This window comes from Cotesia typhae, unplaced genomic scaffold (assembly GCF_013202065.1).
Source record: "Cotesia typhae breed Kobodo isofemale line unplaced genomic scaffold, CoteBio_Ctyphae scaffold_70, whole genome shotgun sequence".
Taxonomy (NCBI): domain Eukaryota; kingdom Metazoa; phylum Arthropoda; class Insecta; order Hymenoptera; family Braconidae; genus Cotesia; species Cotesia typhae.
The window spans coordinates 1,757,501-1,784,211 of record NW_027423780.1 but is presented as its reverse complement, the minus strand read 5'-3'; the positions used below and the strand labels follow the sequence as shown (position 1 = coordinate 1,784,211).

The following is a 26,711-nucleotide window of genomic DNA, read 5'->3' as shown; positions in this document are numbered from 1 at the left end:
TAACAAACTGAAATAATTCCTCGTAAAATTAATCCAGATTCTGCCTACGTGTTTAATTAATAACCCGAAATAATTCCTGGTATTATCAATTAAATATTTAGTTATTTATTTCTGACTAGTTCTTAAATTTATTCTTAATTTTAATCTGACTTTTATTCGGACTCTTCTCAATATTTTACGAAATTTTTCCTTACACATTTTGTTAATTCGCTGTTAATTATTTTGCTAAATTAATTCTTAATTATTCGGACAATTTTTAGTTTCCCAAATTTCGTTTAATTAATTACTTCAATTTCAGTTGAACTAAGGAGTACTTAAATTTTATTTAGACCAATTACTTAAATTTTGGTAAAATGAATTGATTAAATTTTTGGCTTAATTTTAATTACTTAAATTTTGATAAAATTAATTGATTAAATTTTTGGCTTAATTTTAATTACTTAAATTTTGATTAAACTAATGATTGTGACCGAACGCGAAATGGCGATGACCTTTAGCCGACATAAGGCCTGGCTGATACCGCTTCACCGAGAAATTATTTAGACGTATTTATTGTACCTGGAGTTTCCCTAGGGTTTTTGGCTAAAATCCCTCGACGCTGTAACTCCTAGATTTCTCGTCTTCTCTTCAATTTTCTCCTCGGTGAGGTGTTGTTTTGGCGGCAAAGTCCTTGATCACCACGTCGTCGAGTTCTCCCCAGATAATATTTTTTCTAGAATATCAAATTGGCATTAGAATATATATTAAATTAACTAAACTTAAGCGAGCTGACATTCAGCCTAGCACGCATTAAATTTATCAAGATTCATCGCCTCGTTCCACTAGAGTGAGCGAATAAAAAATAATTACCTGACTAAAACCTTTCGCGATGCTGTTAGTTCGATCGTTCGATCACAATGAAATTTTATCAAAATTTGTTGGTTCGTTTCTTCTTCACTCTGTCTTCCCCACTCTCTCTCTCGGCGCCAGTGCTACCACCTCGGGGACTTACTCACTAGCTTACAACTATTGGCGCGAGTACTTCGGAGCACAGCGCTCTGGGGAATTCTCCGGATAAAGAAGGCCCCGTGTACTCCGTTACAACCTCATCTATATCTTCTAAATTATTTATTTTGCTTTTTTCATTCTTTTGCGTAATAAATGTTGTTTCTGGTATTATATTAGTTGTAGGAATAAGGTTTCTGTCTTCGTCGCAATCTGTTTTAATTCGTCATTATCATGAAATGGATATTCTTTCCCGGGGAAAAAGGTTTAGATCTGACCAGATATAATTACATCTGGTCAGATCTATTTATATCTATTTATATATAGTTGAAAAATTCATCAGACATGATCAGATCTAGTGACATCTGATCAGATCCAAACAGATATAACAATATCTGGATTGAAAAATACATCAGACATAAAAAGATTTTATTATATCTGGCCAGATATAACTATGTTTGTTAAATATTAATTGTTTTGTCGCAAACTCTCCAATAAGGAGAATTTCCTTAATTCTTCTATATGTAGTTGATTGTTTAGGAATTGGTTCAGGATCTATCTATTTAAAATAAAAGACTCGGTGTTGGGGTGAATAATTATGATTAATTTATTCCCCAATGGGAGAAAACTCTAGCAATTGCTAGAGAAAAAACTCCTCGAAGATGATACAGTTAAGAGATGTGCGTGTGTATATGCGTATTGACGTGAATGTGTATGATAATTGCACTGGTGTGCAATGAAGGGTGAGAATTGATCTCAGCCGCCGTTAGGTTATTGAGGTTAACCGTCAACCGTTAAATCTATAGCAAGATATAATGTGTGATTATGATCAGAAACGATCGTGTGTTTGTAATCGTGTAACAGTTTTACCTGCTCAGGTTGGCCCCTAATCAATTTTATAAATAAATTGTGACGTAAGGTCTAGTGGGAGCGAGTGAGACGGTGAGCGGGAGTACGAAACAGCGGGAGCAAAGGTGCGAGCGAGACAGCGAGGCAACAGTAGGAATACCTACTCTTCGACCGTCATGTTCGCCTGACACTAAGCCAGGCGGAACCACCGGAAAGTTATTATTTTCATTTTGTTTTTGACCGTATTATTATTTAAAGTATTATTATTATTTCAGACCGTTTTAGTTCAGTTAAATTATTTATTATTTATGTATAACATTCTTTTGTTTATCCACGGACTATTATTATTTTTGTTATTTAAATGTCGGAACACCGATTTGTGTACCCCGATTTAACATGTTACTTATTCTTGTTTATATTATTTAACAATCGTTTGTTTATGGTTTAATAAAATTTTGTTACTTGTTCCAAATTTTGCCAGCGCGTAATTATGGAAAATAACATATGTTGGATGGTAAAAAAAAAATTGCCTAATAATTATTTTGGACGACAGGATTAAATCGCCAAAATAATTATTTGAAGGAACAAGTTTCGAAGTTTTGTGATATTTTAGTATGAAAAATAAGTTTTGGGAAAATTATTTTAATTTAAGCGCAAAGGAAATTTTATAAGTCCCGAGCCAAAATTTGTATGGGAACTAAACGAATGGATAGAGAATGAGCGAAATGCCGATTAAAATGTAAAATAGTTTGAAATCGAAAACAAGAACTTAGAATTTGGCGAAACGAATGGATAGAGAATGAAGGGAAGCCAATTAAATTGATAGTATGTAAATACAAAGTAGATGGCAAAAACGATCATTCCGTTTCGCTGTGAGTGACTTGTTTGGAAAATGATAAAGCCGAAAAATTAATGACAATGAAAAACTAGTCTCCTGGCAGTAGTTCTCCTGAAGAAGACCATTCTCTGGACAACGAAAACGGAAGAACTCTACCTTCGAGTCCGACCGAGACCAAGGTAAGTGCTTCAGTACTCCTGGAGATTAGGGACTCCCCGTACCAAGGCCTTCAGCGGAGGTACGGCAGGTGAAACTAGTCGAGTAGGTGGGGGCGAGACGGAGACCATCCGCTTACCCTCTGGGGGGAAGGGCCGAGTAGGGCTATTGGGGTTTTCGTCGACCAGGCACCCCCAACGGCGACCGGGGTGATTAGAACCGCGAACAGTAGACCGCGAGTCTCGTTGGGAGTGTGTGGGAGTGTTACCGACCGATGGTCACCGTGGAAACGCGAGAACGCGAATTTTTCCTTTTGTAAAGGTAGTAGTAGAGGGCTATCCGTCTTTTCTTGTGTAATTAGAGATGTAAGAATAAAGTATCTATCCTTTAACCGCAAATTTTGGTTTCCACTTTGTTTTTTTTTTATCCCTTTTCGATCCTGGACTCCGACGAGTAATAAATCTGAGCAGGGGATAGGCGTTTGGCAGATTTCTATTTTTCTTTTCACCGATAATTAGTGTACGAGTCGTAGGGAGAGCAAATCCCGTTACAAAATAAACAAAACTAAACGACAATACAATTATTAGGGCGCCACCAGGATTTTTAATCACGGTTCCTGGAACCGGTCCAGAGCTGAGAATCTTAACTTAGGGTAGAGAGAGTGGAGGAAGGTGCTGTTGAATAATAAAAATTTAATTAACAATATACCGGTATTTATTAACAAGAAAAATTTTACAAACTTAACAAATTTAAGAGCTCACTCACACACTTATAATCTAACGAAGCGGAGAATAACTGCGACATAAACGATATTTACAAACGAACCTTCCAATGACGATACGATGACTAGACGGGCTTTTTCGAACAAACGGTCTCCCACACCTGTCTTAGAACTAAACTTAAAATTAAACGTCCACCGGACGACCAAAACTAACTAACATACACACTTTTCTACTTAAAATTAAGTCCACAGGACTACCGAACTTAACACTATTAACACTGTCTATCACGCATAAACCGTTCAATTCTTCACACACATAACCCACAGTTCGCTTAATTGATTTTATAATCTTAAATTGAAGGAAATGATTTTACTTTTATTACAATATTCTTATTTTAAATTATTCAATCATTAGTAATTAATAAAACGACAATTTTCAATTAAGAATCAATTTCCAAATAGCTATTACAATTCTCAAATTCCAATTGTTAATCTTTCTTGGTTTAAAATATTAAGCAGCTTAAAATTCCTAAGTTATTATTTCGAACGAGAGGCTTAATACCTTGAATTAGCTTTTGTTAAATAAATTAATCACAATATACATCTTTACAATCACTTCAAAATTATTAACACAAGTTTTATTAATTAATTCTGACTAAGTTTTTACCGTGACAAATTTTTGACTCACATAACTGATTTCTTGGACTTAATGTCCACGCCGATAATTATCAAGTTTCAGTAATTTTAATTTGACTACTTCACGGACTTAATCCCCAAAAATTACTAAATTTCCACGTGATATAAAATAATTAGTTTTACAATAAAATATTTTCAATAAATAATTCCTAATATAATATTCTTAATAATTTTCCAATCTATATTATTTTCAATAATTAACTCTTAATAATTTTCTTAATATAAAATATTCTTAGTAATTAATTCTTAATAAAATAATCTTAATATAAAATATTATCTACTCGTTGATTAGTTATAAAAATTCGACACGAGTTGAAATAGTCAAATTTTATTTGCTAGAACATTCGCCAGTCGAGTCTTGCTTGACCTTGGGTATTGGAATTTATGCGACACACAACTGACGCTTGACGAAAATTCCACGAATAAAATCTATCGATTTTTCTAAATGACAAAAATTAATCAATTTTACCCAGTTAATTATTGAAAAATTAATTTAATGAATTTTCTTAGATGTTAGTTAATTGATTGAAAACTTTCAGATATTAAAACTTCCCCTGCAAGGTCGATCGAGCGATCCCCGAGGATAAACCCCCATGAAAATCACTCAATCCAAAAACTAGCAAATGTTCTACGATTTCTCTATTAATAATCGTCGATTAAACGATCCATAACAATTAAATAAGAGAAGTAACTGGGTATTCGGTAAACCGCGGTCCACTTCTTTCCCACAGAGTAATAATTGATACCTTGACGAACTAAACGATGATCTAACTCACTCGTTGAGGATGAAGTCCTAGTTGTAGTTGGCTTCCTTCGTCTCGTCACTACTCCGGGGATCGGTCCTTCTTGATTTCCGTGGCATTCAGTCTGGCGGTCACACTACTTCTCCCTTTTCCACTGCACGGCTCACCTATTTTAACCCAAACTCACCCCCTCCTATTCTCCCTTTAGGCCTGAAGATCGAGACGCGCCAGTGCTATGTCGAATAATTATCGATATCCGGTGACTTATCGATTAAGGGTAATTTTACCCTGTTACAATCGGAAGAGAATTGACTGTATGTTTATAATGGTCTGAAATGACCTGTAATTTCAAATAGTGATTTGATCGCTGGGATCAAGTGTGTAGCGATCCGAGAGGATCGAATTGTTGATCGCTGGGATCAAGTTGTATTGCGATCCGAGAGGATCAAATGTTAAAATATTTAAATTGATCCTTAAGGATCTGATTTATTTTTCTGATTTGAATGATTTGAATATTTGTTTAAATTAGTAATTGAATATATTTTTTCTAATTGACGCGAGAATTTACTATTCAATTCAAATTATTTTCTAAATAATTCAACAAAATTATTAAATATATGAAATTATTAACGCACTTTGTTTCTTGAAAATATTAATTTGATTTTGATAAATAAACGATTAAAATTAGTTAAATAAAGCACATTAAATGAAGTTAAATTAATAATTATTACTGATTAAATTCAATTAACCTTTGTAAAATTTAATTAAATAACAATAATTTTAATTATAATTAAATATTAAAGAACTGAAGTGAAGATATTATTAATTATTAAAAGCGGAATTGAAGATTCTTAACAAACTTGAATAATGATATTTTACTGCGTCTAATTTATTCACACAAAAAGACAATGGCCGCGATGCTGAACACCAAGTACGACGTAATTTTTTTATTGCGTCTTGGATATTTGACCAAGAATTTACGTTGAAGTTAATATAATGCGCAAAGTTCGAATAAATGAATTTAATTAAGCACAAGACTGATAATTAGATAATAATTAATTATTTTAGCAAACAATGAAACTCAATGATATAATTTCTATGTCAGAGAGATCGCAGGCATATTGCACTAGTCACAAGTTCCAGTACAACTGAACGCACATGGCGTCCCTCGGGCCTCGTGCCCCGGGCTCGCCGGTCTTCTTCCCGCTAAGTCTTGGTGCGCATGTGCAACAGCCATTTGACATCGCGTTCATAAGAACGATAATAGAAGTTGCCATGAGAATGACCCATGTTAGATATTAAGTATAGATGTTTAAAGTTTGAGTATACTCATGAGAGTAATCTAGTCAATCTCCTTTGTACCGACATCAAACATTAATAAATACTTATAAACTATTTTACTAAATATACTTTCCTCCTAAATAAATATTTTATGAATGTTAAAAAATATTTATTAGAATTTAATAAATTAAATAATTGTCTTCGAATAAATTAACTTGTTAATAGTTAATAAATCTTTTTATCAGCGTATATTGATAATTAATATTTTGTAAATTTGATAAAAAAAACTTTGTCTATTACGCATCGATCATGGACACGATTAACGTTACTTGTAGTTATTACAAACTCTATCCACTTACTCTTCAAGTAAGCCTCGTAGGTAAACAGGTAATGAATTAGTCTCTCAAGCATTGGGTCCCAAGATCGGTTCCCGCACGCGCTGATTTTTTTTTTCCCGGTCGACGCCCTTAAATTTTAAACTTAAATAAAGGGGTGACCAAGGGACGGAATCAACCCGTTACAACGTATACTCGTCGCACTAAAGTTCAATCCTGGTTCGGCAGGTATACATACGGCATTTGTGTTATCCATCATAAACCGACAAAAAATTTTCCGAATAAAATTCGATTGTTTTATTTTGAACGTTCTTGTCTCACGATTTCACTGAATTTGAAAACCAAAAAATTGATCTACTTCGTCAATTGTTATCTGAAATTCAGTTTCTAAATGATACAAAAATTGATTAATTACACTCTTAGATTTTACTGCAATCAGCCCATCATCTACATAGAGTTCAAGATAAATTGTGTGATTCCCGATTTCTTCAACAAATGCACATTTAATACTCTCGATACTTTTGAAGTTAAAGTCATTTAAAAACTTCACAGATTTAATATTCTAACATCTTGGTGATTATTCAAGTCCGTAGAGACTTCGAGATAATTTGCACACCAGATTTGGGTTTTTCTCATTTTTAAAACCTTCAGGTTGTTCCATATAAATTACCTCTTTCAACTCACTATTGTAACGGGTAATTTTTGAGTGTTTATTCTTTTGAGGAATAAACGCTGAACGAATATGTACGATACTGCGACACAAAACGCCCCCTCGCTCGAATCTGAAGCTCGCCGGAGTCCAGGGTAAAAGGGGGTTAAACAACAATATACAATCCGAAATAAAACCAACAGAACTCAGTTACTTATAACTAAACTATAAATAACTACGTCTAAATAAATAAACTCAAAATGTCAAACAGGTTATGATCGAGATACAAAATATTCATTTAATTATCAAAATCAATTCAATAGGTTACAACAAAAAAAAATAACAAAACTCTCGTAGTACAATTTTAGGTTATATCAAACCTCGACAACTAGATCTAACGACAATAATACAAAAAAAAGAATGGCTTCGTGACGTCGGTCAACGCACGCGTATCACGGCCCGATCAAAACTGGTCTGTACAAAACAAATTCTCACTCATTCTCAATCTCGTGAGCGTCAAAATCGTGAACTAGAACTCCAAAAACTGGTTACCCGTTCCCCAGGAGACTAGCCGTCACCCTGGGCCTAAATCTCTACCCCGAGAGCGGATGGAGAGTATCCTCTCCGCTCCCACCTACACGGCTTGTGATTACCTACCGGATTTTCGACAGAGGGTCAAAAATCCGGGGAAGTCAAATCTTGTTGAGAGTTCAAGAGGTATTTACCAGTGTTCTAGACGAACCAAGGTAATGTCCCTCCAGCTGTTATTGGTAGAAGAATATTCCCTCAATAACACTCTGTCACAAGACTCGCTTTTCCGTGCAAAATTTTTGGGCTTTATCATTTTCCCAAAAACTCACTTACAACGAACCAGAATGATCGTTTTTGCCATCTATACGGTGTTTACAAACTATCAATTTATTTGGTATTCTTTCATTCTATATCCATTCGGTTCGTCAAATTCTGAGTTTTACTTTTCACTTTGACAATCAAATATCAACAGATTACATACAATTCGACAGAATACATTCCCATACTAAAATTTGATCGGGACTTAGAAAATTCCTTTTATAAAATATTTTTCTTTTAAATAATAATCGTCATTTCTTTCATTTTAAATCTATTCGCCGCTTTCCCATACTAAATCGGCTTGGGACTTAGAATAATTTCTTTTCTAAATTGGAAATTTACAATAATTTGTTTCCAAAATTAATTACATTAATTTTCTTTCAATAAACTAAAGAAATATAATCACAATAAATAATCGTCGTAGACAAAATAATACTTTTATAACTAACTAATTATTAACCCGTCTAGATATTCAACATTGGTAACTAAACTATTAAACCTTAATTGTTTTAAACAAACGATATTAACTAACAAAAAATAGTTTTAGATATTTATAATCAAATCTAAATTAGATAAATAATATTTTCACAAGTTTTTAGTGAATAATACTCTCAATATCGTAAATTATCATTATTAATAATTATAATAATAATACTGCACTCGTAAACAATAACTTAAATGAAGAAACCGGATTATTTACAACGTTAAATAATAATTTCTCGAGAAAATACGCCCGTCGAAGTATCAGGCGGACATGAATAACGAAGAGTAGGTAACTGCCGTCGTTTCCCTCCTTGTCCCTTCTTCCGCGCCCTACTCCTCCGCTGTCCTGCACTAGCCATCGGCCCTCTCTCTCCGACTCAGTCCCACTTCCCTACTCTAGACCCTTTTTCCGATATCTGGGTCATACTATTTAAAAAAGTTGTTTTGACGTTAAATTTCATTATTTCAAGATTTTCACTTGCACACATGGCTAATATGACTCATATAGATTCATAACGTACAACGTGGTTAAAGGTTTCCAGGTAGTCGATTCCCTCTCGTTGGGAATAGCCCTTTGCTACGAGCCCGGCTTTGTATCGACTCACTTGGCTATTACTATCGGTTTTAATCGCAAATACCCATTTGCAACTTATTGCTCGGATACCCAGGGGTAATTCTTGCAACTTCCAGGTATTGTTTTCTTCAAATGCTAGCATCTCTACACTGATGGCTTTCTTCTACTTTTCATACTCCGGCGATAAGAGTGCTTCTTTGTAAGAGGTTGGGGCGATGTCTACTGTATGATCTACAGGTATAACGTAGTAATCTGGGCGATTTAAATGTGTTCTCTCTCATTATCTTTCTCTGTAATTTTCATTTCTCACCTCTTGGTTTTCCCTGACATTGTTGTTCTCTATCACTCCGTGCTGACCTTCCTTATTTTCTTCTTCTATTGAACTTCCTTTTTGATGCTGTTCATCATCTATCTCTATCCTCTCTGAGGTAACTGGGCTCAGGTCAAAGGTTTGATACTGTTATATCTATGTGCGTTTAAGTGGTACCGTAAACGGTGGAGTTTTGTACTAACGGTTTAAAGAATACGCAACGGAGGTTTTAATTCCGTTGTTTTAAATATTTATGTGGAACGTTTTTGACGGACAAATTTTACCACACCTTCGTTTGAGACTGAGCACGGATTTTAATTAAGAGTAGATGTACTGTAACGGATTGATTCTGTCTCTTGGTCACCCCTTTATTTAAGTTTATTAATTTAAGGGCGCCACTGGAATTTTTATCACGGTTTCCAGAACCGGCCCAAGCAAGAGAGATATCACAGGGTCGAGAGAAATTATAATCGGGATGACAAAAATAATAACAATTAAATTTAACATGAATTACAAATTTATTTTCTTAATTTTACACAATTTGATTTTATTTTAATTCTCACACACACTCACATATCATACAAAAGTTTACTTATTCCTAACAGTACCCTCTAAAGGAGCGTTTATAGTGTAGTTTCTATCAAAGTTTCCCTATTCCTAACGATACCCTCATATGGAGCGTCCATATCGTAGTTTCTATCATAGTTGCTTATTCCTGACTGTACCCTCATAAAGAGCGTCTATACCGCAGTTTCTACCTAAATCGCGCTGTCCACAGGACCCTCATGCTCTAAGACTCTAGATTTGACCCTGGGTGGTCGCCTGGACTCCTGCCCAAGGTTCAAACCGTCCTTAGCCCTTTCGCTATCGTCCGGACCTTCACTACGGGACTAAGGAACCTGAAGTTGACTAGGACAGAGGGGGATACCATGACACTAGTCGACAACCTGCTAATCCTAACCTCCTCGACAGCCCGTGAACGAGGAGTATATAACGTAAAATATTTCCACACACAGACACACAGACACACACACACACACACACAGACACACAGACACACACACACACACACACACACACACACACACACACACACACACACACACACACACACACACACACACACACGCGCGCGCGCGCGCGCGCGCAATTTAATAAAACAATTTCATCTTAATAACACACTAGACTCTAATTTACAATCATTTTAAAATCAGCAATACTCTTTATAACATGACTTCCTGGGAATTAAATTTCCCGGTCCCTAACTTGACTTCGATAAATAATTTAATATAATTTCGGTTGCTTAATTGTTAATATCACAGCAGCTTTTTATTCAACCAAAATTTTAGATTAATTAAATTTTACTCGAATTCAAACGGCCTGAATAATCGGCTTATGTCTATTTTGAATTCCAGTAAGGATTTGAGACTTAGTCGTTAATTTAGCTAAATTTTTCCAAGGCTAAAATTTTATGTTAATTATCTTTGAAATTATCTACTGTAATTTGACAAATTTATTTATCGAATTAATTTGTAATTTTTATAACTTAATTTACTGATTTACATTTTTAATATTTCGGAGATTTATTTCAATTATAATTTTTATTTTTTTAATTTTGATAATTTTCCAAAGATTAATTTTAATTATTAATTCCCATTTTAAATTTTGGAATCAATTTAGACGTAGATTTTATTTATTAATTTTAATCTAACTTGAATGAATTTTTATGTCGTTTTATTTTTAATTTCTAAATTATAATAAATTTAATCGACAGAATTTTCCTCTGATGAATGACGCAATTTATCTCAAATTGATTGGTACTAAAATTTCTGATTTTATGAATTTTATCTTATATTCATTTGACAATTTTAATAGTAATATTAATTCTGAATTTAGAGAAGCGGCAGGGTGGCCGAGCGGGCTAAGTCATTATATTATTAGTTCTTTCGTACATCATGTCGTGAGGCGAGGGTTCGAGCCCCACGGTTGATTGAATAGTTCCAACGCCAACCGTCGGGGGTCGCTCCGGTAGCCGACTTGTACTGGCATGGGTTTTCTCTGTGGTTTCCCCATGTCACTATTCCAACAGCCATTAGAAAGAGGTGAGAAATAGGGTAAATGCAGTACAGGACGCACAAGTCGGTTCACAGCCGCAAAAAAATAAGCAGTTATTATAAAAATTCGGATGCAGGAAAAAGTTTGAACGCAGTAAAAGTGATCCGAATATTGTAATAGTGCAGTTCTGATACTGTTGTACAATGTAAAAAAAAAACATTTTAATTCTGAATTTAACCTTTTTTATTTTTAATTTTGAATCTTTTTCGACTTGCTAAATTTTCTACTTCGTCCAAATTTTATTTTACCTATTCTTAACTTCGATTTATAATTTCGATATTTAATTAAATTCGGGTAATTAATTAATTAATCAACTGGGTGATTAGAAGACGGAACCTGACCTGTGCCTAGAGTTTCTTGGAGCAACGCAACTTCATCGAGGTTGATTTTTTCTGTACCTGAGATTTTTGACGATTTTTATTAACTCTCGTTGTCGTTCTTTGTGGCCTTTTATCTAGGCAAATTTTCTCCGACAATTCCACTGCTTTAATCAGGTACTCGGATCTGTTTAATTTGTGTTGCGGCTCGAGATTGGATCAGCGATACAATAAATCTGTAATTGCAGGATTATTAGAATAACTATCAACGGATATTTAGGCTGGCTAAATGCCTAGTAATAAATATCTATTATTAATATTAAAATTATCGCTCTGGAGGTTCCACAGAAAACTCAAAGGAAAATAAATAGTTACCTGTAATTGCAGAAATCCGTGGTTGTTTATTCGGGCTCCGGCTTCACAATGTCTTCTTTTCGTTGTGACCGCTTCACTCTCACCCGGTGTCGAATTATCCCACTCTAGGAACACTTCCACTCTAGGTCCCAGAACTTATTTTGTCAAATTATCACTCTGCGAGCATCTCAGATCACAGCGCCCTATGATCCGTCGATAATTAACCATAGTCGGGGTGAGGGCCTTCAATAGATAATAAGGAACCCCGTGACAGCACTTACTACTTGCTGCATTATTTCTTGTTATTAGATTCGTGATTCCGGGGCGGCCGTTAGTGCCTTCTCCTTGAATGGGCCCTAGGGTGATTCAAAAAAAAAGAATATTTTTTTTTTCGTTTGGTACTCTGAAAAATAGGTTCCTAGACACCTCTAAGAAAGCCTCTCCAAGCGTGAGTTCTTAATTGTAACGGGAAGGTCCTCCTTCTTACAGTTTTCTATTTTTTCTTATTATCAGATAGAAAAATTTATATCTCGCTTCCAACTACTTGAAAAAATATCTTGTTCCTTAGATTTTGTAGGAAATTGAATGCTCTACAAAAAGGTCTCTTACGATTTTTTCGTAAACCCAACCGTTTAAAAGATATTAACGGTTAAAGTTTGATTATTTTTGGGAAAATTTTTTATTTCTTATGAATTTTATAACTCAATGAAAAAAATCATTATGAATGATGAAACTCATAGTTTTGTAGGAAATTTACTGCTCTATAAAAATGGTCTCTTATGATTTTTCGATCAAGTTGAGCGTTTACGAGATATTCATCGTCAAACATCAATGCATATCAATTTTTCTAGTTTTTGATCAATAATTCGAAAAATTTCAATTTATTCTGTGAGTTTCAAGGAAATTTAGACAAATTTGAGTTTTTATTATAAAAGCAACTCCTATAGATGTTTTCTGTTCAAAAATTCATTTGAAAGTTTTTATTCTAATAATATTTTTTTTAAATTTTATCTTTAATAATTTAAAATCTTAATCGCGTTGTCATTTATTATTATGAAATTTGTTCAGTGCGTATTTTTAAATTGTTTTTCACAAAATATATATAAAATTTTCGTTCGAGGGGATTTTTGTTTTGAATTCCACTTCTTCTTCTGTTTGTCTTCTGAAACTAACGCCATCTATGTTTTTTACTCTCAACTATCTTCAGTATCTACCCATTTAATACCGTATTTTCAGTGTTCCTAAAACTGATCATCTTGAATACGTAATAAAATAATTCATTTTAAATAAGTCTTATAATCATCACATAAATTTATTTATCATCAATTAACCTACAATGAATAAAGAAATGCGTTTTATCGGAATACCTCTACAAAGAATTTCGGAACGTAAGTTACCAAAAGTGAAAGAGGTTATGCGTGTGTTTTTCTACCAACTTAAAATTTTAAAGTATTCAATCAAACAAAGTGCTAAAAATTCAGTTGACCAAGTTATTGAACTGTGGAGAAAAATCAGATTCCAACTAGTGGAGCTCCTAATGCAGTCAAAAATTTCTTCGCTATCACAGTCAATGGTTAAAATTACAAAAAAATTTCGATAAAAAGAATTCAGCGCAAAACCAAAAGGAAATGAAATTTCAGACTGATCTTGAACAATTATTCGACATTGTGAGCGAAAAATCCTTAAAAGTGCTTGATGATAATATTAGAAAGTTGTATTTGGATCAAAAATTCGGTACCCATAAAGAGATTCTTTCTAATAATGTACCTGTATCAAACTTAACCACAACTATGATGGGAATAGATGAGAGTAGTAAGTATCTGAGATATTTAATTATTATAAAGTCAGGTAGTAGTGTAACTTTTCATAGATGACTAGATGACATTTGACTAGACAATTTTTGGAGTCCTTTCTTAATTATTTGTCATCAAAATGAATAAATTCTATACATTTTCTTCGTTTAATTTATAAAACAGATCTTATTCCAGACTTAGATCAACCGTCTACCAGTCATGCGATTGTTCCAAGTGAAAAATCAGAGTCGTTCTCTACGTATACATTAAGTGGAGTTACAAATTTTGGATCTGATTCAGAGTATGAACCTCCAATTCCGACAAAACGAGCAAAACTTGATGTCTTAACTCCTGAAGTCATTTTTGGACTCGACCGAGCTAATGTCAGCAGTAGAAATGCGATGTTTATTATTGTTCCGGTTTTACTAGCAGTAGGTATTAAAATTGAAGATACAACGCTCAGTTATAGTTCAATTCAACGAGCTCGTATCCTTCAAAGAGAAGACATTGCTAAAGGACTTAATGACAACTTTAAGACACACGATAAATACGTTGTGCATTGGGACGGAAAAATGCTGAATGACCTTGTTGGATCAAAATCTGTGGAACGGCTACCAGTTATTTTAACTGCATTTGGTACCGAACAATTACTTGGGGTTCCAAAAATGAATTCTGGGACGGCAGACAATCAAACATCAGCCATTTTATCGACATTGAGTGAATGGGGTATTACTAATTATGTTAAGGCGATGTGTTTTGACACGACGGCAGTTAATACAGGTAACTTATCAATGATAATTTAATCTAAAAAATATTTAATTATTAACGTTCTAGTTTAATTTTTATTGCTTACTGAATTTCACTTTTGAAATTATTGAGAATTATTTACTCATTTGGATTTTAAATATAATCTACAATTTGTTGAAAATATTAAATTTAACGATAGTTATCTATTTTCTTTATACAGGAATTCATAACGGTACATGTAAGGCAATTGAAAAGACTTTGGGAAGAGAGTTAATCTGGTTACCATGTCGTCACCACATTTTTGAGATCATATTGAGAAGTGCATTTGAAGTATATTGGCCTGTGTCATCTGGGCCAAACGTACCAATGTTCGGAAGATTTAAAAAATCATGGGATGAAATAAATAAAACTAATTATAAATCTGGAATTGAAGATACTGTTGTTGCTGATATCATTTTGGATAAAAAAATGAAATATCTAGTTTAATTGCACAATCCTTACAGGTATGATTTAACTGCGATTTTAAGAAAAAAATTTTCTTGTTTCTGACAAATTTTTAATTGTTTTTGATAGTTACTACAACCCCGAGATGACTATAAAGAATTGTTGGAATTGTCGTTGATTTTCCTTGGAGAAATGCCTCAAGAAGAAATTTTTTCAAACGTCCTGGTGCAATTCATCATGCTAGGTGGATGGCGAAGGCAATTTACAGTTTAAAAATGTTTCTATTCAGAAATGAATTTAAACTTTCTAATAAAGAATTGGACGGTCTTCGGCAAATTTGTATATTTATAGTTACACTGTATTTAAAAGCTTGGTTTTCATCAACTTCTGCAACAACTGCTGCTAATCATGACTTGCAGTTTTTGAAAAATTTATTCGAGTACAAAAATATCAATTCATTGATTTCTTCAGCAACTTGTGAAAAAATGATTTTGCATTTATGGTATTTAAGTGATGAACTTGCCATTTTATCATTATTTGACGATACCGTTTCATTGGAAGTAAAAAAATATTGTTGGAGCTGTTAATACTCGTAACGGTACAGATTCTAAAGCTAAAAAATTTATAATTGATAAAAACGATTTGAATTCATTAACGCAAAAAGTCTGAGTGACTTTGTTTCTAAAAAGTCTTTAAATCTCTTTAAAATCTTTGATTTACCATATGACTTCCTTGATAAAGATATTGAATCGTGGCCTACTAATGACAGTTACATTGAAAATAAAGAATACTTTAACCAATTGAAAGTTGTTAATGATTCAGCAGAACGAGCTGTTGCATTAGTTAGTGAGTATAATCAATGCTTGACAAAAATGAAGAGCAATTCCAATACTTATTGCAAATTATCAAAGAACATCGAAAAAACTACCCAAACTGCAATAGAGGAAATTATTTACAGTAAAAGTGTACCGTTATGTTGAAAATATTGAAAATTATATGGCAGTTGATAATTAAATAAATAAATTCTTCGATAAAAAAGTGAAACACATGTGAAACACACTAAATTGAATTATATATTTAAAAAAATGCACTAATTTTTTGTTTTAATGTAATCAAACATGTCCAAGACTAAAAAAACTAATTAAAAAAATAGTTCATAACATATTTCTATTCATAGAAACTCAAATTTGTCTAAATTTCCTTGAAACTCACAGAATAAATTGAAATTTTTCGAATTATTGATCAAAAACTAGAAAAATTGATATGCATTGATGTTTGACGATGAATATCTCGTAAACGCTCAACTTGATCGAAAAATCATAAGAGACCATTTTTATAGAGCAGTAAATTTCCTACAAAACTATGAGTTTCATCATTCATAATGATTTTTTTCATTGAGTTATAAAATTCATAAGAAATAAAAAATTTTCCCAAAAATAATCAAACTTTAACCGTTAATATCTTTTAAACGGTTGGGTTTACGAAAAAATCGTAAGAGACCTTTTTTGTAGAGCATTCAATTTCCTACAAAATCTAAGGAACAAGATATTTTTTCAAGTAGTTGAAAGCGAGATATAAATTTTTCTATCTGATAATAAGAAAAAATAGAAAACTGTAAGAAGGAGGACCTTCCCGTTACAATTAAGAACTCATGCTTGGAGAGGCTTTCTTAGAGGTGTCTAGGAACCTATTTTTCAGAGTACCAAACGAAAAAAAAAAATATTCTTTTTTTTTTAATCACCCTAATGGGTCCTCTAATAGTTGGGCTTTGGAGCGGATGGATTTGGGATGCTTATTTTAAAGGCTTCTTATTTTTATGAAATAAACTTATTTAATACAGATTTCACTCCTTTTAAGATTTATTTTTATAAACTTACACTGTAACAGTTTTACCTGCTCAGGTTGGCCCCTAATCAATTTTATAAATAATTAACCAAAACTAACAACTAATACAATTATTAGGGCGCCACCAGGATTTTTAATCACGGTTCCTGTAACCGGTCCAGAGCTGAGAAATCTTAATCTTAGGGTAGAGAGAGTGGAGGAAGATGCTGCTGAATAATAGATAATTAATTAACAAGATTGATCAATATATATTAACAATAAAAATTAACAACTTAAGCGCTTATAAAAATTAACTAAATCTCACTCGCACACTCACACTATAATTAATTAAAACTTATAAACTATAGCCTAACTAACGGCTAACCAGGACCAATGAATCTCTCTGCACAACGACAACAGTGTGACAGAGATTGTCTAGCCTAACTAACGGCTAACCAGGACCAACGAGTCTCTCTGCGCAAAGACTGCAGTGCGACAGAGACCGTCTAGCCTAACTAACGGCTAACCAGAACAAAACCAATGTATATAAGCCTAACTAACGGGTAACCAGAACTATTTAGTTACTCTGCACAAAGACAACAGTGTGACAGAGATCGTCTAGCCTAACTAACGGCTAACCAGGACCAACTGAACACTATTAACACTCTCTATCACGCATAACCCACACTAATCTTCACACACATAACCCACACTAGTACGATTTTATTTTATAAATTTTAATTTAATAAAATTGACGGTACTTGATTTTAATTAAATATTCTAAATTAATTATTCAATCATTAGTAATTTAATAAAACGATAATTTTCAATTAACAATCCATTTCTAACTAACTATGACAATTCTCAATTTTCAATTGCTAATTTTAATTCTATTAAAATATTAGATGGATTAAAATTCCTCAGTAACTTATAGTCATAGTCTTAACAATATACAATAACTATTTAAAACAAAAGGTCTTAATACCCTAAATTAACTTTTGATAATTAAATCAATCACAATATAACTTTTACAATCACGTTCAAAATTATTAACATAAGTTAATTAGCTAATTCTGACTAAATTTTTACTGTGACAACTTTGACTCAAATAACTGATTTCTTGGACTTAATGTCCACGCCGATAATTATCAAATTGGAATAAAAATTAATTTAACTAATTCACGGACTTAATCCCCAAAATTACTAAAATTATAATTATAAAATAATTTTCCAATATAAAATAATCGACACAAGTCGAAATATTCAAATTTTATTTGCTAGAACATTCGGTAGCTAAGTTTTACTTCACCTTGGGTCTTGGAATTTACTGCGACACAAAAATATATTGACGCTCGACTAAAATTCCACGAATAAAAATTTGTCGATTTTTTTCCAATGACAAAAATTAATCAATTTTACTGAGTTAATTGTTATAAAATTACAACAATAAAATTAACGAAATTTTCGGATGTTAACTAATTAATTGATAAATTTCTAGTTGTTAAAATTTTCCCGCAAGGTCGATTGAGTGATCCTCGGGTATAAAACCCCATGAAAATCACTAAATCCAAAACTAGCAAATGTTCAACTATTAATTTATTAATAAAATTTTATCGATTAACGATCCAATTGATAAATAATTAGGAGAAGTAACTGGGTATTGGATAAACCGCGGTTCACTTCTTTCCCACAGAGTAATAATTGATACCTTGACGAACTAAACGATGATCTAACTCACTCGTTGAGGATGAAGTCCTAGTTGTAGTTGGCTTCCTTCGTCTCGTCACTACTCTCGGGAACGGTCCTTCTTGATTTCCGTGGCACTCAGTCTGGCGGTGACACTACTTCTCCCTTTTCCACTGCACGGCTCACCTATTTTAACCTAAACTCACCCCCTCCTATTCTCCCTTTAGGCCCGAAGATCGAGACGCGCCAGTGCTATGTCGAATAATTATCGATATCTGGTGACTTATCGATTAAGGGTAATTTTACCCTGTTACAACACTTTCACAATTTCATTGAAGGCAATGTATATTAATGAATTTTATTTATTTAAGCTAACGTCCTCCAGTCCCCCGTAGGGTAAAGTGCGCAAAATTAGCTATTAAGAGATTCTAAATTATTTATTGACCGAATTCTCGCCTAAGTGCAGAGCAAATTAGAACTTTAAAATTCCGGTTCTCTATGATTATAATTAATAATTAATACGTGGATAAGGGACTTTTACAAGGCACGAGCCCGTCAAGTTAAACGCGGAAGTCGAATTAACTAACAAAAACGTTGGCTTATGATCGCCTTTTTAAAAACTCGCGGTGCTGAGCTTGCAGAAGTCCCCGCTAGTCAACCAGCAGTCGCGTAGCTCCTATTTTATTGTGGCTTTCGTGCATGGAGAAGTCTTCCATCTGCGCAGGTGATTTAAATTTAAGAAAAAAATGCGGGTGGACATACCATTCCCCCGGAAAAGCGAGGGGCTAGTATAGCTTATCGTTTTTCCTATGGCCATCTTCCCTATAAGCAAAAGCCACTTACAATTTTTAGTTTAAAATATTTTTAGCATATTAAAAGAGTAACAGAAGAAGTCATCTGACGCCAATATTTAAATTTATATTTATATTTTCATCTCGCGCAGTATTGTATGCTGACGGATGACTAATCTTTCTCGCCTCTCGGTGTCGCGAAGCCGCGTCGGGTGTCAGTATTCTCTCGATAGTGAGCGAGTGAAATTGAAAGAAGTCAGTTAATTTGTGACAATGTACTGTGTGGGACGCAATTTTGAGAACTACGGTACCTGGTACCGGATGGCCCTCGCTATTTATGGAGAGAGAGTAAGTAGAAAATTACTTTATACATATGTAAATAGTAATTTAAATTTGTGGATCAAAAAAAAATGTTCTTTTTCTTTTCTTTCAGGACTTAAGAACGGGTATTCGGATACTCCTTGCGCGTCCGATTAACCCTTACAATGCCTTATTCTTGGCGTTTCGCTTGGAGATTTTATTCGGCCCTCTCCCTCCTGAAGTTTTTATAAAAAATTCGATAAAAAAGTCTCTACTGCTCACTCACGTCGCGCGATATTTTTAGTTTCATTTTGAGATGTATTTTACGTACTAAAATTTTCAAAGTGGTTCCAAAAAATTATGACATTTTTTTAAAAACTTTCCTTTGAAATTTTGTTAAAAAAAAAAAGGTTGGTGCCGCGCTTACAGTCAACGTTCTCTGTATTTGACTCGCCCGTACAGGACCATTCTCTGTACTTGACTCGTCCTTGTCCATAAGTCCATAAGAACTGTGTAAAATCGTCAAATACAGAGGAAGAATGTGGTCAAATATAGAGAGGTCCAATACAGAGAGCGTTGACTGCATTATTACGCGACCTGTGAAGGATAAATCCACTTTAAAATACACCGCTGATGCTAATTATAAAAATATATAGTCTTATATCTCCTAACTTAATTACCGTTAAATTGGCTTTCATTTGTCCTTTTTATAAGTCATGATATAGAAATAAAACTTACCTCAAACATAAATTGGTGTATATAATACAAGGTTTGGTTTGAAGTTGTCATAATTTCCTTCTTGAATTCGGTTTTGAATTGACGGATTAAAAAATCAACATCAGGTTTATCATGATTGTGATTTCCGATCAAGATAAAATTTTGGTTCTTATTATTTTCATCGACTTCATAGTGCAAACGTGCAGGACATTTTTTTGAATGATATTTATCACATATCATATATCTAAATGAAAGGAAAAAAAAATAATTGGTAGAAACTTTGTACAGTACACTGATAGAAAAGTTAACTTGATTGAAGAAAAAAATCTTCAACAAAGAACACCATTTTTAAAAAGAAAAATTATTAGGCCAACAATTGAAAAGGACTTTATTATAAATTAAGAACTCTACCTCTTCAAATGATACGGTCTTCAGAATATTTTTTGAGATATAAAATTCATCATTAGCAATACATCAACTAAAATGTTTAATATCTTTTATAAGTGTGCAATTAGTTGTGCCTCTATTCTTAATACATTTGAATGTAAGATCTGATTCGATGACAAATTTTTCAATGTTTGTAAATGATTAAAAAAAAAAAAATTATAATTTTCCAAAATTTTGTAATGAAATATTACAACAAAAATACGATTAATTTAAACTTTTTTTACTGCTCACGTAAAGTAAGTCCGATTTTGTAAGCAATTAACATTTTAAACAATGACAATGAGATAAACATATTTTCATGCAGTAGTATATTAAAAAATCAGTAAAAGGTCATACCTTTTTTTGATAACGCACTGTTTTTGTTATAAAAGTAACCATCATGATTAATTTTACCAACACATCTTTTTTTTTTCCATTTTTTCCTACGATCCTCAAATAGCACTCATTTATTGTTTTTTTGCAACTTATCAAACACAAAATTAGTATAAAACCATACTTTTCAACAGTCAAAAATAAAATATATCACCACTTACATTTTTTCCAGTAACTATTTGCACAGCTTCCGTTAACGTTTTTAATTTTAATTTTTTTCAATTTCAAACCTTACTTATAAGTCTAATGCCATTAACAGTTTAAAAAATAAAAATACATCAAGTCAATATTGACGTGTTCACTTTCTTTGTTACCAAAGTTATCAAGCAAAAGATCTCATAAATAGGTAGTTCTGTAATCCGTTACACTGAGCGATATGATTTACTTCAGTCTAAATAACTACAAGTTGACTGTCAACACTTGTGGTGAGTTCGATCGCGGCAGGGGGGAGGTAGAAGCGGGATTAAAATAAAAAGAGAAGATTTTTATGTCAAGCACCGTCATAATGTTAAGCTATTGGTTCATCATGGGAATAATTTTTTAATAACGATCAATTAATAGTTTCCCTAATTGAAATTTTCTTACATCTTACATGTTGGGACATTTTTTTTTATAATAATAATAATATTCTAAAGCAATTTTTTTAAGAATTTTTTATTATTAAAAATTTTACCCAGCTATTTATTGTCTAATCAAAATCATGCCAGGATTCAAGTAACTATCGTATTATAATGTATATAGTAGGATTAGCAAAAGTACTTCAACGCTATATGATAATTTTTTCTTTTACTTGGAATTTGTTTTTTTGGTATACTTAGAAATTTTATCTTAGTCTCTTTTAAGATCAACGTAAACCTCAGTGTATTTCATAGAAGGTCAGATGATGTTTTTTTTTATTTTTGTTTTTATTTTATTTTAAAAAAAGCGTGGGGTGCTTTTTAAGATATTCTAAAAATGATAATCACTCTGCTCATATCTGTCGATAGAATATTTATATCTATTGACCCATGCACCCCACGCTTTTTTTAAAAGAAAATACATTTTGTTTAATTTAAACTATTATTAATTTATATTTATTGAAATTTTTAACACTATTCTTAATTTAAATTTATTAAAACTTTTTTTCTATTTTTTTAATTCGGTTTTATATAAAAAGCGTGTTTTTAGTTTTTTTAAACTATTATTTATTCGTCAATGTTTTAGATTGTAACCCGTCTATATTACGGTTTTTTCAGCCTGCCCGCAAAAATGGCCGTTGTTATACTCATGCACACTTAAGTTAATGAAACATATAAAAAAATGTGGAAAGTTGAACTATTTTTCTATCAGTATACGATTATTACGGTCAACAAACGATATAGCCTGATATTCAAACAATAATCAATAATTATGTTACTAGAACAATAGTTAAGTTTTTTTAGTTAGGTTAGCAGTATACTTATAAACCAAAAGATTCTGAATCCTTCTCAAGATTTAATAAATATTTAAAAATTTAATATTTCACCAATAATGATACATCTCTTTGGTAATTAAGATGTACAGTTATTCTCATTTGTCGATCTTCTACAATATTAATTTCTACGGTATTTTTTCGATTTATTTTCTGTAATAATCATGAAATTTTCATGCTTAGGTGTTCATACATAGATTAATTGATAAAAAAAAATATTTTCGTATTATTAGACGGATTAAACAAATTATTGTCTTCTGTGAGACTATAGAATCGCCGTTTCAATTTACAGAATCGTGAAGTCTCTCTCACTGTAATATTTTCGAGCGCCCTCTATGCAGTATTGAGTACGTCTCTCTCTCATTATTAAAGAAAAAAAAAATCAGTTCACACAAAGGGTCTGAATTCAACATTAAATAGGAAATTCGAAAAGCTGACTGTACTGACAAAATAGTCGCGCGCCAGAACCGCCAAGAAACAAAAGAAGGGGTTTGTTGCTTGAGAACACTAGGGGTTTACATGCCTGCATCAGTCAGTAGGTTGTATTCGTTAATAAAGTGCGGGTAACTTGAGGCAACACTCTTACGATATTCGAGAACTATTACGATATTCGAAGGATGTCTTTAAATATAAGATCAATGTGCCATTGGGACCTTTTTATAAATGAAGGATTTATTTACAATTGTAACAAAACGTTAAAGAATGGCACCAAGTACGTGATTATTGTAATTTAAATTAAATATTTAGCAATACTCAAATTAGTGGTCACACGATACCAATTTTTGATTTTGTGAAAGTTAATAATATTTATGAAAAATAATATTTAAGAAAATAGTTTGAATATTATTTTTTTTTTGTTTTTTGTGTACCGATAGAAATATTAATTTGGTTGAAAACAAATTATTGTAAATAATTTGATCCTCTTTGATAAGATAAAAAACTTTTTTCACGAAGAAATTTTTCCTTGGCGTAGGTGAAATTAATGAATTCAAAAATTTTTCTGCTTTAGTGAAGACAATTTCTTCTTTTTAATTTAATTTTCATTTTTTTATCGGTGTATGATTATCTAGTTGTCTAAATATTTGTATGAGTATACTACTTTCTATTAATTTCAATATTGTGGTAGTGTAAAAAATGAACAACAAATTCTAACTTTGATTTTTTACCTTTTTAAAATAAAATATTTTATGAATTTTTGTTCTTAGATACTTAATCTGCAAGTACAAGGACACAAAAAAGTGCACGGCAACTTGCAAATTGGTGGGGGAAGATTTCTTTCCGATGCGACCCCATCAGTATCATGGAATCGAGCCGATAGAGAAGTGGGAAGCAGAAATCAGCTTACGCCGATCACTATGGCAAGCCGTTGTGACGACTCGACAATCATTAAAAGATTTGTACGAGTCACTTATTATACTGTAAGTTATCAATTGTAAAAAATCATAAATTATAACAGGTATTTATCGTTTTTTAAATGATAATTTATAATTCTAAAATTATAAATAATTTAAAGTATTAATAATTTTAAAAATTTTAATTTTTCATAATATAGTTCATTTTGAGATATCAATTAATAAATTCTTTAAAAATTAATCATTGAAAAAACTTAATTTATGCATTTTTAATGAAAAAATTAAGGATTAAATTAATGCATTTACCAAAAAATTCAATAATTATCAAAATAATATATATATATATATATATATATATATATATATATATATATATATATATATATATATACATATATATATATATATTTATTTCATGCTATATTTTTATTGCATTTCGTAACTGTCAGCAATGCGCGAGATTTAATTCAGAAAATATTTTGCCTCAATCATATATGTATAATTTAATAAAAAATAGTTTGAAAGAAATCTCAAGCTTTGATAACACTCGAAATGCAACAAAAATACTATAAATACAAAAGAAAAATAGTACAACGTTTATATCACTCAAAAAAAATATTAAATAAACATATTTTTTTTTGTGATAGAAACGCTGTACTATTTCTCCGCTGTATTTTTATTGTATAAACATAAAGGCTACTTTTTCGAATGTCACGGCAGGGTTTTAATAATGATGGAGGCGCGCAAAACGGACAAGATGTGCCTTGTAATCATTATATTTTTATTTTTTCACATTTTTCGAGTTACATTTGGGAGAAAGTATATTTTGCTGACATTAATTATTTATAAAATTTTCTTATCTATTTCATATTAGGCATCCAGAAATCCAGAACGAAATGAGCTTTTCTAAGATAAGCCGGACTATGTCGCGTTGGCGTGATAAGGCAATTCTTCCTGAGCCAACAACTTTCAGTGCTACGGATGAACTTCTGAATTCAGATGAATGGGAGTTCTTAAGATCTTATTCAGTTGGCCCGAACGATCCGCGAATGTTGAAAGTTTCAGCTTTCAACGACCAAGTGATGCTAATTTATGACATAGATTTTATCCGTGAATTGAAACTTGATAGATTGTACATAAGTACCACCACTAAAATTATACCCAATATTAGCGATGCCAAATTTTTAACTATCGTTTTAGGAGAAATGAATGAATACGTAAGTACTTATAAATTAAATATGAGTCGAATTGAACTTTACTGTCTTTTTTCTTTAAATTAAAATTTTTCTTGTTGCAGGCATTTCCAATAATATGGGTTATATCTACTGATTACTCGCGTGATACTGTAAAGAACATTGTGCTAGAAATTAAAAATGTTCTTATTAAAGGCCACGTCATGCATTTCAAAGAAATCTATTCAGATTATTTTAAAGATCTCCAAGACCATGTAGATATGGAATTTCATCGAGTACACGAAAAAAAAGTTTCGTTTGATAGTATCTGCAAAGTAAGTGACCAACAAATTTTTTAATTTTATTTACTTAAATCATAAGTTGAAGCCAAAATTTAACTATTATAAATAAAATGTTATTTATGTATTTTGAAGGTTTTGCGCACAGCTGTTCATGGAATCATTGACGAAAATAATGCAGAAACGAATCAAATCCTCCGGAAAATAATGACCTTAACATTACTGCCGTTCTACCTCATTGACCGAGAGTTGGAAAAAATTGGTGAAAATTTACCCAACGACGGTGCCGACGGCATTAAAGAGTTCATCACATACTATGAACAAAAGTGGAAAAAAGATCTACTTCCCTCAAAATACAGTATTTTTGAGGAAGTACGAGCCATAAATGATGTTCCAGAAATTCATTTGCGAGTATTAAAAAACAGCTTACAATCCGAAAATCTAAGTTTTTGGAAATTTATCGGTATAATAAATTTATTTACTATTGAATTAAAATTTTTAAACACAATAAACGTTTTTGTGAAATTGTTTTTTCCAGAGTCGATTGGTATGAATTTGGCAAAGCATGTCAAGGATTGTAGGAAGTTTCGGAATTCACCCGATAATTATAAAATTAACTTCACTCCTCGTGTTAATTGGTCAATCAACAATAACCGAGAGAGGAGTGTATCGTCGGGGATAAAAAAATTATTCCAACTGCTTTCGGAACACCGAATTGATACATCGGAGTATTTAGAACGAGCGGTAGTAGTGATGCGCGACCATTATAATGATTTTTTTTTTTTGACAAATATTTGTTACCGAAAGAATTGACAGATATGAGTGATCGTTTTGACGTCTTCTGTAAGTAAAATTTTTTGAAAAGAGTCTATAATAATAATAATAATAATAATAATAATAAGCGGTGCTTGCTACGTGGCCTCCAAGCGGCGCATCGCGGGAAACGCAGACCATAACATCAGGTCTGTAGGCGAACGACGTAGCCCGAGCAGTGGGCCAACTACCCACTGCATGGAAATAACTGAGTTACCACAAGATACCAACTCAGAAGTGCTCCCCACAA

At 32.3% G+C, this 26,711-nt stretch overlaps 4 protein-coding genes across 7 annotated transcripts in view; all 4 read left to right on the top strand.

The window, feature by feature from the left end:
- Positions 1 to 19,326, top strand: part of LOC141537271 (uncharacterized) — a 170,884-nt gene extending 151,558 nt beyond the window's left edge. The window contains exon 2 of the transcript XR_012480898.1: positions 19,309 to 19,326. The gene's annotated coding sequence lies outside the window, so the exon portion shown is untranslated. The remainder of the gene's footprint in view (positions 1 to 19,308) is intronic.
- On the top strand, positions 13,807 to 15,280 carry LOC141537175 (uncharacterized). The gene is made up of 3 exons (XM_074258022.1): positions 13,807 to 14,066; positions 14,231 to 14,827; positions 15,015 to 15,280. Exons 1-3 carry the CDS (start codon positions 13,883 to 13,885, stop codon positions 15,278 to 15,280), a joined length of 1,047 nt encoding a protein of 348 aa, XP_074114123.1. The 5' UTR covers positions 13,807 to 13,882.
- Positions 19,327 to 22,926: 3,600 nt separating the features above from the next.
- Positions 22,927 to 26,501, top strand: LOC141537250 (uncharacterized). The gene is made up of 5 exons (XM_074258118.1): positions 22,927 to 24,243; positions 25,052 to 25,394; positions 25,475 to 25,684; positions 25,784 to 26,111; positions 26,187 to 26,501. Exons 1-5 carry the CDS (start codon positions 24,107 to 24,109, stop codon positions 26,459 to 26,461), a joined length of 1,293 nt encoding a protein of 430 aa, XP_074114219.1. The 5' UTR covers positions 22,927 to 24,106; the 3' UTR covers positions 26,462 to 26,501.
- A 79-nt stretch (positions 26,502 to 26,580) lies between these two features.
- Positions 26,581 to 26,711, top strand: part of LOC141537254 (uncharacterized) — a 16,646-nt gene continuing 16,515 nt past the window's right edge. For all 4 annotated transcript variants that reach the window (XR_012480895.1, XM_074258124.1, XM_074258125.1 and 1 more), the window contains exon 1: positions 26,581 to 26,711. This exon is cut by the window's right edge and continues 382 nt beyond it. The gene's annotated coding sequence lies outside the window, so the exon portion shown is untranslated.

Coding starts and splice junctions, on each gene's coding strand:
- LOC141537175 (XM_074258022.1), top strand. CDS start 13,883: ATGAAATTTCAGACTGATCTTGAACAATTATTCGACATTGTGAGCGAA. Junction 14,067..14,230: donor GATGGGAATAGATGAGAGTA/GTAAGTATCTGA, acceptor TTTATAAAACAG/ATCTTATTCCAGACTTAGAT. Junction 14,828..15,014: donor CACGACGGCAGTTAATACAG/GTAACTTATCAA, acceptor TTCTTTATACAG/GAATTCATAACGGTACATGT.
- LOC141537250 (XM_074258118.1), top strand. CDS start 24,107: ATGCGACCCCATCAGTATCATGGAATCGAGCCGATAGAGAAGTGGGAA. Junction 24,244..25,051: donor TACGAGTCACTTATTATACT/GTAAGTTATCAA, acceptor ATTTCATATTAG/GCATCCAGAAATCCAGAACG. Junction 25,395..25,474: donor TAGGAGAAATGAATGAATAC/GTAAGTACTTAT, acceptor TTCTTGTTGCAG/GCATTTCCAATAATATGGGT.